The sequence below is a fragment of the Aplysia californica genome, unplaced genomic scaffold, assembly GCF_000002075.1.
Source record: "Aplysia californica isolate F4 #8 unplaced genomic scaffold, AplCal3.0 scaffold00224, whole genome shotgun sequence".
In the NCBI taxonomy this organism is placed as follows: domain Eukaryota; kingdom Metazoa; phylum Mollusca; class Gastropoda; order Aplysiida; family Aplysiidae; genus Aplysia; species Aplysia californica.
The window spans coordinates 752727-770268 of record NW_004797494.1 but is presented as its reverse complement, the minus strand read 5'-3'; the positions used below and the strand labels follow the sequence as shown (position 1 = coordinate 770268).

Genomic DNA, 17542 nt, shown 5'->3' with positions numbered 1-17542 from the left:
TAAGGCAAAAGCAACTGAGAAAATCTTTCATTCTCAACAAAGCTCCCCTAGTTATGAGCGGTGCCGTGTTGCTGGTCAGGTTGGCAGGAGCCGCGCCCATAGGTTTCATTGCCGACTGCTCGGGCTGTGTGTGGGTATACAACTTTGAAGGGAAGATAAATTTATGGAACGAGAATTGCTGAAATTGTTTATAAAAGATGGTGGCACAAATTAATACAACAACAAAATAGACGGCGAGATCTAGTCAACAGTTACTGGCGAGAGAAACCCAAGAGTCTTTGGACTTGGGGAATCCCCGGAGACGACAAATACGTCATCTATAATTGGGCTAATCACAGAGGTGTGCTAGGTGCTCGCTGTAGCTTCATGTGTTGGCGTAGCCATATTTGCCTATACTTGATTTGGGAGGACTTCCTCGTAACAAGGGACTACTATGATTTTTGTGAAAAAGGTGAAACCAACTCGTTTAGTTGAATTCGAGTTTCACTGACTGTATATCGCTGTCCCCGTAGAATTGTGCAAATTTAGATGGCCAAATTATGCACACAAAAAAAGCAAAATTATGCAAGTTACTGTAACACCATCCGCGACATGTTTTGCACTTTTTCATCACGAATTTTCATGGTTTTCATGTTTTGTGCACAGAAAAATAGAAAACAGAACATATCAGAAAATTAATTTGTTGTGTATTTGGAAAGAAAATACCCGTCAGTCAGAAAAAAAAAAAAACCAAAAATTATAATTTCTGTAACATAATCCTGCGGGGACAGATATCATTAATGGTTATCTTCCATGGGCTGTGCATCAAGCAGTGGCGAGTTTGTTTGACATTATTTTTTCTGTTTTGGTAGTGAGATACAGCTTTCATTTTGAGAATTTGAGAGCTCAAGTCCTAAAATTGTATTTCTTAAAAATTTTGTTTGTTTTATTTCAGCCATGGCTCCCAAAAGAAATAACATAATTCCCAATGGCCATTTCCACAAGGATTGGCAGCGTATGGTCAAAACATGGTTCAATCAGCCCATGAGAAAGAAGCGCAGGAGGGTGGCTCGTGTTGCCAAGGCTGCTGCTGTTGCCCCCAGACCAGTCGCTGGTCTTCTCAGGCCTGTCGTTCGCTGCCCGACTTTCAAGTACAACACCAAGGTCAGGCTTGGACGCGGATTCACTCTGGATGAGTTGAAGGTAAGTTGTGAACTTTTAAACACTTTTTTTTTTAATTTGATGGAATGTTCATAAATTTTTGTGTGCGTATTGTTTGTTTAGTGTGTTCCAGGGTGACTTCCAGGCCTCATAGAATTTTTTAAAAATTTCTGAGACCCTGGAATTTAATGAAATCTGTTAATTGCTCCGGGAAAGACCCAGGAAACCGGAAAATAATGTTCTCAAACATTTGGACAAACAAATTTGATTAAGTCCGTACATTCACTTTTGCTGGTTGCATTTGTTTTAGCTTTCCCCTGTCCGAGTGTACATTTCACGCTGATAAGCAGCTGTGGCGTTAGGCTGAGGTGTACATGTAATGCCGAGGCTTGTTCGGGAAAATGATCTATTTTCACCATGAATTTTCCGGTGATAGTCCGGTACTGCATTTTTGTGACATGCAGATATGTAGCATGTGCCATCATTGTTTTGTAACAGCATATCTCTTTCCCCCGCCGCCTCTGGGGAAATTGAGACGCCAGGTTGGCAGTTACCCTGGGGTTCTTTTTTTTTCATGTCCTTTGTACTGGTCCATGCTTTTAAAACTTACTCATACCTGTCATTCGGAGCATTTTAGTTAAAAAATCATGTGTCGGTAAAATGTGATGGACTTGTGTCTCTTTGAAGTTAGGTGTTTAGGTCACAGAGAACACCACAGCACGTCCTGTTTTGTCTTCTGGTATAAATACAGGGCAAGGTTTCAAATCGGGATTCACACTGACAGTAACATGCTGTTTGGTAGTTTTCGTTGACAATGATGGTACTGAAGAATAGAAAAATGTTGATCACTTTTTTGTCATCTGGACGAAATTGCTTTTATACTCAGCGCTATCATTACAAAGCAAAAGTCAATGACAAACCTACCTGCACATACGTTCAAGTCGAGGAGAGAGATGAATACGTGCTTTCGCCCGCACTAGTATAAAAAAAATAGCCCATAAATGAATTGGGGTTGTTTCTGTATCATTAGAAATCTACTTATTTCTCACTTTACTGTTGCACTCAGAGAGGGAGAAAGGGAAAAGTATTTTCTCACACTCATTCATGCACGATCATTCCTGTTCAATTTAAAAGTTTTAATTTTTCTTTTACTGCACAGCGCTTTAGCTTTGTTCAGCGTTTGAATTGTGTTCACGGGCGGGACAACCTAAACTCGCACTTCCTCTTTGGTTGTCGATGGTACAATAAGGGCTGGCTTGGCATTGGCTTTACTCTAAGCTCAATCAAGAATCCGGTTGTCTGTTTGGTGGGTTTTTTCAGTATCTTGACTTGATTGTAGAGGAATTGTATGACAACGAATCTCTGCAGGGTTTGGTTGTTGTTTTGTTTGGTTTTTTAGAATGCGTGCAAGAAGTAGCTTGTGGAAGTGTTAATTAGTCACTCACATAATGCTGCTCGAGTACTACTAAAGACGTTTGTTTTGTCTCCAGGAAGCTGCAGAATATTGCTAAATTAACTGTATATTTGTTCTCAACCAGGCTGCCGGAATCAACAAGAAGACTGCCCGCACCATTGGTATCTCTGTCGACTTCCGCAGACGCAACCTGTCTATGGAGTCTCTGCAGCAGAACGTGCAGCGTCTGAAGGAGTACAAGAGCAAGTTGATTGTCTTCCCACGCAAGGAAGGCAAACCCAAGAAGGGAGATGCTACTGTAAGTTTTTTGGGGTTTTTAACAATTGTATTTATTTATGTGTGGGCTGTCGGTTTATTGAGAATAATATTCGCTGTTTTTGATCATGGCAAGATGGTATTTGTGAATAGTTATGAAAGGTCATTTCCTGGTAATATGTAGAAACAGGTCAAGCAGTAACGAATCTTTCTCTTGCTCCTTGTTTCAGAACAGCATTGTGGGTGGTTGGTGGGTGCTCTGGTGTGGTTTGCTTCTTCTTTCCTATCATTCAAACATCTATCGTTTGCCTCCTAGTGTTACTGTCATGATGATCATTCACATTGTCAGTGTCAAAGGAGGCATACAGGAAACAGCGCTTGTCGACCAACATGTCGTGACTTTGTAGACACGGCATATGAAAGTCAAGCGGACATTTGTCTTAAATGCTTCATGGTTATTCTCCAAATGTATCTGTTCAAATCGTGATGTCTTAATGCAAAAACATGTACTGTCAAACCTCTGTATTATTATAATTCAACTGTCATCTATACCATGGCCACTTTCCCTTTCACCCTTTTGTTGGGATTTGCATTGTAAATATTTTTCGTGAGTGGTTGGTGGGTGCTTTTCTGTGGTTTGCTTCTTCTTTTCTATCAAACATCTATCGTCCTTATCTCCCCTACTTCTTTTTTATGTTTGCTACTCTCTTGTAACACCTCTAATCTTCTGGCGCTCATATGACCTTATGCAGTTGCGAGCGCCGTAAAACCTCTACTAAAACTAATTAAAACATCTATCGTCCTGCCACTGACTGTTGTGTCTTTAGGCCATTCCCAAAGGGGGTACATTTCTCGCTCAAGCATAAAATTGTAAATTGGCTGACTCATCATGTCATGCTCATAACTGTGCCTGATTTGCAACAGGGAGCTGCTGCTTTTTCTTTCCTAATCCTTACTACAGTGGAACTCGGATTCAACGAGATGAGATAGATTCCCCTTCTCTTTTTTTTTGTTCTTTAAAGTCAATAAAAAATAACCCGGATTCAACGAGCATTTAAATCAGTGAGCTCGGATTCAACGAGGTCGCTTCCAGGGTGAACAGCCCCCGCAGACGTGGCTTCGCTAATTTTTCTCTCAGAACGAACTTCATCCATTCCCGGAAACCATCATTGCACCTGATCATGAACCATTGGCATTATTCACTTAACCGATTGCATGCGACAAATCAGCGGCCTTTTTCATACCAACACATCCGTTGTTGGCTCGCGCACTTGTCTACTCTGGCATGTGTCGGGGTCGGAGGGGCAGCCTGCACACGTGTGACTGTGTGTGCGTGTGGGGGAAAGGAAGGGGGGGCACTAGCGGTCCGGGCGTTGAACGTCGCAGATAAAAAATGCGTCACACTCTTTTTTTTCCCCTCGGCAACTGATCATTATTACAATGATAAGCTAGTCTTGACGTAGATCTACGTAATGAATTGTGCACTGGTCTATGGAATCAAAAGTTGCCGTATGCTAGGCTCTACACAGCAACACAACTTTTTGGTAAACAATCGAGATGACACAGGCGTGTGCATTTAACAAATCGGCCTTTTTTTTACACAGCTCATAATATGAGGCATTTCAGGCACTACTTGGGACTTCTCTTTATACATTACTTGCTCAGTGCCTGTAATTATCTACACAAAACCTCGTGTTTGCTATAACGAACACTCGGATTCAACAAGATTTTTGGTCAGGCCCGGCGACCTCGTTGAATCCGAGTTCCACTGTATTGTCATTTTCCTCTACTTCTTTTGTATGTTTGTCACTTTTGTGACCCGCTATTTCCGGGGTGCCTTGATAGTCGAAGCAGTTCTTGTGCTGTTGAAGCTAGAGAGGCGAGCAGAGTAAGTCTGATTCCCTGTAAGGACTTCTCTGTTGACACCCACCCCTTGGCGCTCATATGACGTTATGCAGTTGCGAGCGCCGTAAAACCCTCTAGCTACTAAAAAAACTTTTTATCTCCCTTCTTCTTTTTTATGTTTGTTACTCCCTTGTAACACCTATTCTTCTGTAAGTGTGCCTTCAGTGACTCTCCTACCAGCTGTTATTTAGTTACAGTATAATCCTCTTTTATTGACATGTCGACATATTTTCCAATTACGATGTTTTTTCTTCAATATCTTCTCTAAACAATTTCTCTGATCTACTTATATCGACTTTTTTTCTGCCCACTCTGCTTTATTATTGACATGCTTCCTGGGTACCTGGCGAAGCCCACAATCATAAATATGGGGGGGGTTCTTCACGTACCCGTCAAGCAGCCTATATCGACACACCAGGGTTTAATAGGTCATGTAGGGCCTACACAGTGTAGTCTCCAACACAGCACATTGTCTCACCGACATGAGCGTCTCGCGCCCTAGGCATCTCCTCCCTTCCCCCTCCCGATCCCTCACTCCCCTTCCTCATCTTGTCTGTCGCTGTCAAGTGCCACGGTCAGTGAGTCAGTGTCTCGCCTTTCCATTTTCCCTAGCAAGTGGCCATAAACAGGCCTTACTACAAGGATGCTACAACAAAGTTTGCGCTGGTGTGTAGTGTTCGCCTCGTGTTGCTCGTCTTTGGTTCGAACTCCAACACCACACACACAAACACACACACCCACCCTGCCTCTTGTTAGTTTCAAGAATCAAGGGGAGCAGCCAGATTTTTAAAAATTAGTGTCTTTAATGCTGACCTCCCCTTGTTTTTTCCTCTTCGGCTTTATATTAAATTTCATTTATCGGGATCAAATCCACTTCTCAAAGCATGTCGATATGCACGGATTATACTGTACTTTAGCCTTGTCACTGGCTTTGCCCCCTTCCCATGTGTATAATTTGTGGACAGGTAACATTGGACTCACTCTGTCTGACTCTTACTTAAAATTGTAGTTATGCAGCCCGTCAGAGACTATTTTTAGCCTTCTCTTAGTTTAATGCGCATTAAGAGCAAGTGTGGTCTTGTTTTGGTGCACTTTCGCTGAACCGACAACATTTAATAAATTGTTTGTTCTGAAAAATAATAAAAAGTTTATTCTTGGAACATGCTGCTGCAATGGAAATTTTTTTTTTTTTTTGGGGGGGGGGGTAATGTGGTATGTGAAATTTGGGAGATGAGAAAAGGCAAGGGGAAAATTTCTTCACCAGATTTTTCTGGAAGAAACACTCATTGATTGGCTTTTTGTTCTTGCTTCCACAGCCTGAGGAGCTCAAGTTGGCCAAACAATTGCCTGGTGATGTCCTGCCTGTTGAGAATAGGTTCAAGCCAGAGAAGGCACGTGTCCCGACTGAAGATGAGAAGAAGCACAACGCTTTTGTTGCTCTTCGCCAGGCAAGAATCAACGCCAAACTTCTTGGAATGAGGCTGAAGAAGAAGAAGGAGGAACAAGAAAAGGACAAATAAACAGTCTCTTGAAGAATAAATTTTACATTGGGAATTTTTATTGTTTGTGAAGTTTTGTGCTGGTGACTTTGTGTGTTCCTTTATGTGAACTGACGTGTCGATAACGACCTAATGGTGGGTGGCTGGCAGGTGCTCTGGTGTGGTTTGCTTTTTCTTCCTTCCTATCAAACGTCTATCGTCTTTATCTCCCCTCCTTCTTTTTTGTGTTTGTTACTAACGCTAATCTTCGGCGCTTTTATGGCCTCATTGTGTTGCAAATGCCGTAAAACACTAAAACTTTTTTTTTTTATCGACCTAATGGTTCTTCGCATTGGTGGAATTGCCATTGCCTGTAGTGAGATTTGAAAGTAGTAAGGTAGTGTAGCCTGCTCAATTTTTCGAAGATGGCGTTGAATACTGTAAGTAAAATATGTTTGGAGGTGCAATGGTCTCTGCAGAAGTTCAAGGACCCCCCTTTTACTTGCTGTGTAACAAATTTTTCTAATTTACATAATGTGTAAGAACCCGTGTGAGGGTAAGAAATTCATCTCAGAACCCAACTTGGGGTCGGACAATACATTTTTGAGCTGCTGTACCATACTTTTAACTTTGAGTGGGTTTGGTATAGTGAGAGGGTTATGTGTAGAATAGTGGACGACCAAATCTCTACTCAACATGAACACTTGTACAGTGTAATGCCATAATATCAGTTACTGCTCAGAACCGTTTGAGTAGGTGATGCATCAGTTTATTTCATCCTTTAGCAGTTTCTGCTCAGTTTTGTTTCTACTATTGCCTTTGCTTCCTCTCATCATGCGTTGTCTTGTTTTTATTGTATCATGTCTCACTTGTTCTGTGTTGGTTTCATGTTGTGTCCTGCTTGTTTCCTACTGTTTGTCATCATGGTTTCTCTTAGTGGGTGGTTGGCGGGTGCTTTGGTTTGGTCTACTCCTTCTGTCCTATCAAACGTCTATCATCCTAATCTCTCCTCCTTTTGTGTCTGTTACTATCTTGTGACACCTGTCTGGTAGGCGGCTGCTCTGGTGTGGTTTGCTCCTTCTTTCCTATCAAACATCTATCGTCCTTATCTCTCCTTCTTTTTTATGTTTGTTACTTTCTTGTAACTCCTCTAATCTTCTGGCGCTCATATGACCATATGCAGTTGCGAGCGCCGTAAAACTTCTACTAAAACTAAAACTAAAAATAACTCTACTAATCTTCTGGCGCTCATATTATATGACCTTATGCAGTTGCGAGCGCCATAAAAACTCTACTAAAACTAAATCTTCGGCATGTAATGTGCTGCAAGTGCGTCCAACTCTTACTAAAACTACATTAAGCTCTGAATCACTCAAGTCAGTGGAGCCAACACGATGGAGTATGTAGGCATACTAGATATGTATTCACTTTGTGCTGGAGGCCCTGGGAGAACGTTTTGTGTAAGAGTGAGTAGACCATGTACAGGACAGACAAAATGGTCTTTACCATAAATTTACGGTACTTTACCCATACGGTATAACCTTTACCTGCCGCTGGGAGAAACATACACGACTTAAACTTTAAAATGTATAACGTAATATATATGATACGCAATACATACCAAGGTACACTAAAACATGGACTGGCTTGGATAGTAGTATAGCAGAATGTGTAATGGCAGCTCACGACCGTGAAAAACGGAGGGTCACAGAGTCGCACACAATACGCTTACTAAACTTACACTCTTACTCTTAGTGTCCTTGAGAACCATAGAATAGAAACGGGGTACATGGAAGCGGAACCAATAAATAGAAAAGATTGTTAATCCGCAGACAGGAAATCCGAAAAAAGAGGCTAAAAGAGCACCTGGACATGGATGGCTGGTGCCTCTATTTATAAATAAATCATTGATGGTCATGGTCAAGGACTATACACGTCAACCTGTCAAAGTGAGAGATGACATCTCCAGGCCAGGCCAATACTCATGTAGGCTACATCATTTTAGTACGTGTCATGTACTTATGTAGGCTACTTTGTAGGTTCTACACGAGCAATTAGGTTGTTGTTTTTTTATAAGTGTTTTACGGCGCTCGCAACGGCATAAGGTCATATGAGCGCGCGGGACACGTTAAACTTAAACATTTTGTTGATAGGAAATTTTGAATTTTGCCCGGGTGGCAGCTGAAGCCTACTCTTATACTATGATTTTAGACCAGAAGGGATCTTTAACGTACGCACCTTGCACACGGGGCATCCCGAGATTTTTCTCCCTTGTCCGTAAAGGCTAGGTGTAGATAATATTTCCTACCAGAAGATTAGGAGTGTGGCTGAAAGACAGTAGTATGCAGGAGCAAAGGAGTAGCAGTAGAAAGGCTGCAGAAAGAATCAGGAGCCCAGAGGAGCGGGCTGAGGGGGTGGAGGCAGAAGAAAGAGCAGACGACAGAACATTGCAAGAGAGCAGGAAAGGAGACAATTTTAGAGGAGAAACTGTTTTTCCGTTGCTACCCGGATTCGAACCTGGGACCTTTGAATGAGAGGTGAACACCTTAACCTCTAGGCCACGAGAACCTCACAGGTACACTAAATAAGCATGGACTGGCTTGGGTACCGGTATAGCAGAATGTACAACGGCAGCTCGCGACGGTGAAGAATGGAGGGTCAATGTAGGTTCTATACGAGCAATTAGATCTAGCTGAAACTGAAACTGAAACAACCAATGCGTGCAAGTACATGTACATGTACAATGTCATCATAACAAGTGAGAATTGGTCGCTTTATTTAAGGACAAGCGGGCTAACCCAAATTTGGGGGGTTTTCTTCCAGAAATCTTGACCTACACCAAAAGTGGGCATTGCCCTACGTAGGCCTACCACGTGTAGAAGTTTGGTTTCATTGGTGTGTATCTATATTGTTTAGTTATAGAAAACTCTCCTTGTCTTTTACTTTTATTGTTTTAAAGAAACTGAACAAGGGTCTAACAACTTTACCTCCAATTTTCTCAAAACATTTTTTCGGGATACCCCTTTGTGCTCAAAATAAATAAGCGACCAGACCAATTAAATATGAGTGTGTGTGTGTGTGTGAGCGCGCGGTGTGTAGGGCGATCCTCCAAGCCAAGCAAGGACGTGCAAACATGCCGAGTACATGTACTCGGAACGATGACGGAGTTACTGCGGTGCGTGCACTGTACATTTTACTCTCTTACCTGTTCCCGTGGTTTTATGCACCCCGCATAATTTAACAAAATTTGATATTTTTAGCATAATTTCTGATTATTTTCCTTTATCATTCTTTGTTAAAATTAACAGAATCGCATAATTTTACATTTTTGGGCTTAGTAGTTTGCATAATTTCAGGATTTTTCATGCTTAACTCATTCGCCACGTATTATTTTCGGCTTATAGACGAATTTTTTTTCGGAAGGGCGAAATGAGATGATGAGTAGTGGGCAGTTAAAAGGTCTTTGGGGCCACAAATTCAAATAAATACCAACGTATTATATACCAATATTTTCAGTATGGTTTGTAGAATACATCTGTAATGTTTATTTATGTATTTTTCAACTTTGGTTCCTGTACTGTAAGAGGCGATTATGCAACGCAATTTTGAATGGATGCGGATAAAATTTGAAAATAAAATATTACTAATCTTTGGTGAAACTCAAAAAATATGTTTGCACCTAGTCAAATGATACATCAAAATAACCATAAATGAATATAGAACTGGAAAATATTGAAAAGTTTGCTGTTATTTACATACATTCCATGATATTTGTACATTTGGATCATAACATCCGATATTGAAAAATAAAATTAAAATTTTATAATCTTGAAAAAACGATCACAAACAGAAAAAACCCACTCGTATGTTATATGGAAGTATTCAGAATTGCATTTGGAATAAACCTATACATGTCTTGAGTAGCACTTTTGTGTAATTTCATCAAAAAGTGGTGATTTTGGTGAGAAAAAAATATTTTGACAATTTAAATCTAGACCTAGATCTAGCAGTACTAGCACTCAAAATTATTGATTTCTCAATAACTGCATTGGCAATATGAGTCCAATCGTATCAATATTATAACAAAGAGTCAAACATTTCTTTAGTGGGCCAAATAAGGATAGATTTTGTTGTGTAAAATTACTGAGACTGGTGTCCGGGCTATAATTTTGGCATCACGATAAAACAAAATTGATACTAATGATACCCTAGTTTATGTGCTACTGAACACAAATACACGTAGGTACGGTTATTTTGAAGTAGGCCTACCGGTAGCCCGGGTTGGCCCTGACACTCACTGACAGTCAAAGTCGAAGCAGCTCGCCTCCTAAATTACTAAATTGTGCTGAAGTGGATGTAAAGCATGTTACCTGTAATGTACAACAATGTATTATGTATTAATTTTATGCCCGTATTATTGCCGATGGTTTCCATGGTCCAGTGGTTAGACTCTTGAGCTCTTGACCGTAAGGCAGCGGGTTTGAATGGAAAGAATTTTTTTTTAAATTGAGTACCGTACCTGTGCCTCGGTCTTTCTGTTGGAATGTAGATCTATCCCTTTACTAAGCCCGGTTTAGCCGTTACAGGCAGGGTCGCCAGTTTGCCTCCTAAATGATCTAAATTATGTCGAAGGGAGCGTAAAAACACCGATTACTACATAAACTACATTATATAAAATGAATAAACCAGTAGATTCTATGTATCTTGGGGGCACTTTTAAAAAAATCGTTGGATTGGAAAGGGAGACAATTTCCATCAAAATACACCCTTTTAATTTTAAAATGTTGCGTTTCAAATACTTATTCTAATTGAGAGTTAACTTCTCTTAGCCTCAACGGCCTAATGATGTTCTCAGATTGGTAGCGATATTTTAAATTTTAAACCGGTAAATTCAAATAGTGATAATGATACAGGCAATTTTAGCATCCGATTCATCTGATGATTGTCTATTCCTTTGACGTATAAGAAACTAATAGGAATAAGAATCGTTGTTAAGTTTTGGGAGTGACCCTGTTACGAACATACTTTCTTCCTTTCGAAAACTTTGATCTAGATCTAGTAAAAATGTATATTATTGATGTACTACTTTTTCTTTCTGATGATGCTCTTAAAAGTATTTCGACATTGAAATTTATACTATGATATATTAGACATAAATATAAAACACAGTATCATAAAAGTATCATGTTTGTGTGTGTGTGGGGGGTATTTTTGAAAATATGTGGACCAGAAACCATTATTTCAGTGGTCCAGACAATGAGAAATTTCTTCACTAACAGTTTGATTTACAAATTTCACTAAGGTCCTCTGCCCCCACCCCTTCAGCAAAAAGACGAACAAAAGGCGAGACAAATTAGGGCCTACCAGTACGCATAAGAAAATAAAAATTAGATCTACATCTAGCAATCTTTTTCAGCAGTCCCTCTGTGTTGAATAATAAACCTGGGAGCTATCACGACAAGACAAGTCTGATGTGGAGCTGAATGACAAAGCTGAATGTGAAATAGATCTATTCAGATGAAATTGGTATTGATCTAGATCTACGTCTAGGACATCTAGATCTAAGGTGAGGTTTATTTCTGTCTTCTTTTCTCTGGAAATCGGACCCTTTCTAGATCTAGATTCTAGATTTAGATTCTAGATCTAAGTATCCTCACGTGTAGTTCCTGGGGCCCTGTCCAAGAGACAGGGGAGCAAAGAATAGGACCACTGTATCTGTACCGCGCATGTCGTAGAAGACGACTAAGGTCGGTTGGGCAAAGGGTTAGCAGCCCTTTTCCATAAAACAAAACAACAGCTACAAAAACATCAACAGCAAAAGCAACACGACCGCCAGTTCTGGAAGATGAAGGACCTTCATCACCGAAGAGAGGATAGAAAATGGAGTGTAGAATGACGCAGGGTGGTGAAAGCCGAAAGGAAACCCCCAAGCCGAGAAGCCTCCCGTCGACCAAAAGAACTACAGAACCACCAGACTTGGCACCTGGAATAAAACGTTAGAAAGGAAGACCAAATATGACATGGAAGCGAGCGGTACAAGCGGAAATGGAAAAGGCGGGGACATCATGGAAACAGCTAAATCTAGATTAGAAAAGGATGCACAGGACAGCTTCAATGTTGATGGCCTATGCTCCACTGGGAGTCAAAAAGGACAAGAGAGAGAGAGGGAGAGAGAGAGAGATAGATCTAGGCCTATGTGTCTGAGTTACTCGTAAGGTATCGAATAAAGTGGAAAAGGGGGGAGGGGGTGGACAAGTGGTCCAAAACTAATAAACGGGGGTGGGGGAGTTGGAAATGAAAAGGGGGGGGGGGGGAAACCTTCAACCTCATACCCCTGTACCTATAGATCTAGGCCTACTAGATCTAGATCTAGACTCCAGTAACTAGAAGGAACAAATCTGTTTTATTTAACCTTTAGTGAATAAAAGAACAAGAGATCATGACATTTTAGTGATTTTTGTAAATTACTGTGACAACTTTTCCCATTTAGGAACAAACCAGTTTCATAAAAAATAGAGATAGATCTATAATGTTTCACATGATAGTCGGTCGAGCCAAGCTGGAAAATAATAAACCGGGGGTATGGAAGGAACAGAGTCGCGGGGTGTTGAGAGTGCTATTCGATACAATGCTTATGTAAGAAGATGGGGTGCAATGGAACCGCAGGCGAAGTAACACAAAAAGTCGTCTGATTTATTATATTTAAATCTTCTGTACCTACTAGAATCTAGATTCTATGTAAGTACAATCCAGATACTAATTTTGAAAACTAATCATAAACTTTGTCTTCGGAGTTCAAAAAAAAATTATAGATCTAGATCTATAAGCCTATACACTTTTGTTTCGCTTCCAGGAGTGCGCCAGAGCTACGGAAGAAGCACTATTAAAAGCTTCCGAAGAAGTATTATAATTACAACGCAAGCATCAACGTTAGCCGTGATCCAGATTGGACCAGATCGAAAGAAAAATAGAAATGATCTTACATTATTATAATATGCTCACCGTACCCCAGAGAGTGTACCCATGGCCTATTTCTTCAACAGTTTAGTACGGGTGATTATAGGGTGCCACTAGTGTGTCCTGCTTCTTTTCTTTCCTTCTTTTTACTCTGCCTGCGTATCTTACTCTTTTCCTGTGCCAAATGACCGCTAATGTGTCAAAGTTCTTTTCTTTACTCAAACAAACAAAAACAAACAAAAGTTAATGGACAAGTGGACCAAGTGGAAGTAAGGCTCATTCGAAATAATAAATAAACAAGGGTGTACGTGTATTCAGGAGGAAAACCCTGAAAAGAGGTTTAATTTCAATTTCTGTTCAGTGAAGCAACAGCAAAGAACACCAAAAGACGTTTTGGAGACTTTTAGATAGGAAGTAGTTCAACAAGACGGGGAAACTCTTTGGCACGAGAATATTTCAAACATGTGTACCACCATCAGATAGGACTGTGAGAATGAGGAAGCAGAGAAATTCAGTGAAGATGAAGGTAAAGCAAAGAAACAAACAGTCTTGGAATAGAAGATGATAGGCTATCCTAAGAAGGACATTGCGGATGGACAGTAACTTAACCCGAATGAAAAGCACAGTCGGGGAAAAAAAGGGCGGGGGGGGGGGGGGGATCACGCAGTCTGCGTGGCCACAACTTTTTGCGCCGACAGCATGCATACACTTGTGACAGCCTGGCTATACGGCAGCTCCCTCCTTCCCAACCAACACTGCTCAAACTAACAGACGCCCTTTCTCTTCCCGTTACAGCCAACGAAAAATTGTACATTATGTACATGTACTTTATTATGTATTTACAATTGGTCGCTTTTAAGGACAAACGGGCTAACCCGAATTTCGGAGTTTTTCAGAAATCTTCACCTACACCAAAAGTCCCACCTATAGGAGAAGTTTTGTTTCATTGGTGAGTATATTTAATTTGTTTGGTTATAGAGAAAACTCACCTTGTCTTGAAACTGAACAAGGGGCAAAATCTTTACCTTTTGATTTTCTCATAACAGCATTTTTTGGGATAGCCCCCTTGTGCTCAATAGCGATCAATTTACGTGCAAGTCTTTAATTTGCCCTTTTCCAGTGTGCTATTTGTCAATTGGTTCTGTTCTTTATTTCAGAAGCACAAGCATCCTCTGTGCCTCCCGTGAGCTCGTTACTAAGTACTAAGCAAAAACTCATCGACTGTTTTCCATTAAAGGGTGAACGGCTGCTCACAAAGTCGTTTCCTTCCACCATACATGACTTCTAGGAGGACGCTTCGCAGCGGTGCCTCTTTTGGCTCCCCTGAAGAACTTCACAAGCCAAAGCAATCTGTAGTTAGAAGGCAGCAAACCAAGGAAGACCGTATAGACACCCCTGAACAGCATGCAACGTTTGATGATGGCGAAGAGTCCAAAGGTTACAGCGGCTCCATGGAAACTGAGAAATCCGGTGAGAGTGGTGCACTACAGTTTGATGACGACAAGGAAAATATGCCAGGAGATTCCTTGAGCATAACCTCATGTACATCCAGTGTGCTTCCAAATCTATGCGATCCTGTCGCTGAACCCGCGTTATCCGGAGCTAGTACTGTCCGCACTGGGGTCGGCGAGAAGAGCGACATTCTCGTGTCCTTGCTGGGAGGTAAACACATTGGCGGTGGGGACTGGGGCAAGAATGGGAATGCCGGGGCTTCTTCTGCTGCCAGAACAACGTGTGACGGAACCAAGACCAGCGCTGACGACAGAGATGTCAGTTCAAGGCACGGGAAGGACGGGCAGTCTCAATCTGTTGTGCGGACACGCAAACTGAACGCAGACGTGCTGAGCGCGCGAGAATGCTCCACCACTGTGCCCCGCCCTGACGTGTGTTTCTTCTCTAACGGAGACCATCAGAGTAGATCTAGTTCTGCCAACATGCTGAAGATGTCGGAGATACCGGGTGAAGCGTTTCTCGTGTCGCTGTCCAACGACGAGACGAAAGAGCTGAATATGGTGAAAACCACTTCTGGTACTATGCGAGTTGGTTCTGGCTTGCATAAATTCATGCCTCAGAGTTATAGTTTTCAAGAGCCCTTCTCAAAACATGCCTCCCAGGGCGGGGGCAAAAGCAAGGGGCAAGGGGATAAATGGTGTTCTAATGTGGGTAAATGTAGAAATGATGGGTTTGATGCTGGCTTCTCAAATTTAGATAACTGTTTGTTGTCGCATTCCGATAAAGTAGACAGACACAATAAACGCAGTAGTGTCGAGGAAAGGGCTTCTCGAACTCCACCTCCTTGCTCCGAATCCTTTGTTGGGGGCTCCGCTAAAAGTGGAGGGAATATTTTTGATAATGTATCAGCATATCGCAACACTTGTGATCTGATGCCCCCCACTTTGGTTGACTGTCTTAGCTCTAAACCAATAGCTGATAAATTAGGCCCTACTCACGGAGATTTTATCCCCACTGATAAGGACGCGTCAAGCAACATCCAGCGAGTGTCCCAGTATCCTTTGATGGAGGGGATTCTGACGCATCAGTCTTATGAGTCGAGTATCCCAAGAGATGGTCATGACCGTCTGGATCCACCCGAATCGGGGGACGGCATTGCTCGTCCTCCTAGAAAAGCCATAAGTCTGCTGAAAGCCCCGTCTACGCCCGCCACGCCGTCGTCCCCCATGCTGGACTCTGACTGCCGCTTTGACTCTTGCACAATCATCAAGAGAAGCGCACGTCTTCGTTGTCGGACGGAAGCTAAGCCCGCCTGCACAGTAGTCACGCAGCAGCCCGTTATCTCAACGATGAAGCCAGCTTCCTCTTTCAAAAGCAAGCCCACCACTCCGTCAACGGGAGCCAAAAAGAAGAAAACCCATACCTCTGGGACATCTGCGAAAGGGAACAAGAAAAAGAAGGTGAAAAAGCGCGGAGATAACAAAAAAGGCGGACGTGGAAAATCGAAGGACGTGGCCAGGCCGAAACATGTCATGTCCAGAGAGGTGATGGACGGCATTGTCCAGTCAATAGAGGAGACAGTGTCTCGGGTTTCTCAGGAGCAGTCTCAACTATCGCCAGAGGGCGGTACTTCAAACAGTGTGTCGGGTATAAGCGACGAAGTCGGTCAGCAAGATTGTCTTTCTGGCATGGAGCCACCAACAGAATCATTTTTGCCACATGCAAACTCCGAGTCTCGTTTTGGAGACAGTGCCGGGACGTGCCTTGTTGACGTCAGCAGCAAGGAGCCGTGCAAAATCATCAACAAGAGCAAGACAACTAAAAAGTCCAAGACCAAACATTCGGCTACAAAGAAATTTCAAAAGTCCACCAAGTCGTCGTCAAAGGGTAGTAGTTTACATTCTTCCAAGTTTTCCAAAGCCAAGAAAAGCAAAAGCAAAGAGCTGGAGCTTCCAGAGTTGGTGGAGCTGAGTACTCCGGACGACTGCCAGCAGAGCGAAGGAGGGGAACGGTTCGTGTCCTCCGCGGAGACCAGGCCCACACAAAGCAAGAGGTTCCGGAAAAAGACCCGGAAGGCGGAGGAAGCTCTCGGCAATGATGACGTGTTCTGTGACGACGACTATCCCACCAAGAAGTCCAAGGCAAAGAAAAGGTAATATCAGTGTCTGTTTGGTGTTAGTATTTGAGCACTTAATCGGTTGCTTGCACTGTATGCTTCCCGGGAAGCTGAGAAAGTTTCTGAGTGTTCTATCTATGGTCTGCTGGGGTAATAATATAGTGAAAAGTGCATAGATCTAGAGCTTGCTGTTGAGCAGGGGTATGCGCCATACAAATGTTATTTATTATTATTAATGGTTTTACTTGTTTCTTCCCAGGACTTCTTGAAAGATGATAAGTGGATTTTTATTCAAATGACATCAAATTTTGCTAAATTATGCGGGGTGCATAAAACCCTGGGGACAGTATAGTGTAAAGCGCATAGAGCTTGCTGTTGAGCTGGGGTATGCGCTGTACAAATTATATTTACTATTAATTATTATTATAAATGGTTTTACTTGTTTCTGTCCATGACTCCTTGAAAGATGAAAAGTGGATTTTTATCCAATGACATCAAATTTTCTGAAAACACCGTCTACGTCAGCAACGCCATCGTCGTCCTTGCTGGACTCTTTGACTGTCGGTTCCACTCTTGCACAATCACCCCCCCCCCCTTCTCTCTCTCTCCCTCTGTATAAGTTTTTTTTCTCTCCTCAAAATTTCGTTTTAGATTATATTTCAATTGTTTATTATCATATCCTCAATACCTGTACCTTGCACTTGTTGGATATTTTAATTGTTTATTTTCATATCCTCAATACATATACCTTGCACTTGTCCAGGTGTATTGGCTCCAGTTTTGAGAGAGGTTATTCTGGGTCGCGGAGATCTCCCCCCCCCTCTC

General features: G+C 41.9%; 2 protein-coding genes across 2 annotated transcripts in view; both read left to right on the top strand.

Annotated features, from left to right (window-relative positions):
- The first annotated feature begins 912 nt into the window (after positions 1-912).
- LOC101847265 (60S ribosomal protein L13) lies at positions 913-6268 on the top strand. Its single transcript, XM_013083319.2, has 3 exons — positions 913-1182; positions 2679-2852; positions 6031-6268. The coding sequence occupies exons 1-3, from the start codon at positions 937-939 to the stop codon at positions 6232-6234; spliced, it is 624 nt and encodes a 207-aa protein (XP_012938773.1). The 5' UTR covers positions 913-936; the 3' UTR covers positions 6235-6268.
- A 5386-nt stretch (positions 6269-11654) lies between these two features.
- Positions 11655-17542, top strand: part of LOC101851413 — a gene marked incomplete in the record, with an annotated part of 14187 nt that continues 8299 nt past the window's right edge. The window contains 2 exon segments of the mRNA XM_013083318.1: positions 11655-11758; positions 14307-16753. Of these exon segments, the coding sequence (XP_012938772.1) occupies positions 14427-16753 (2327 nt within the window).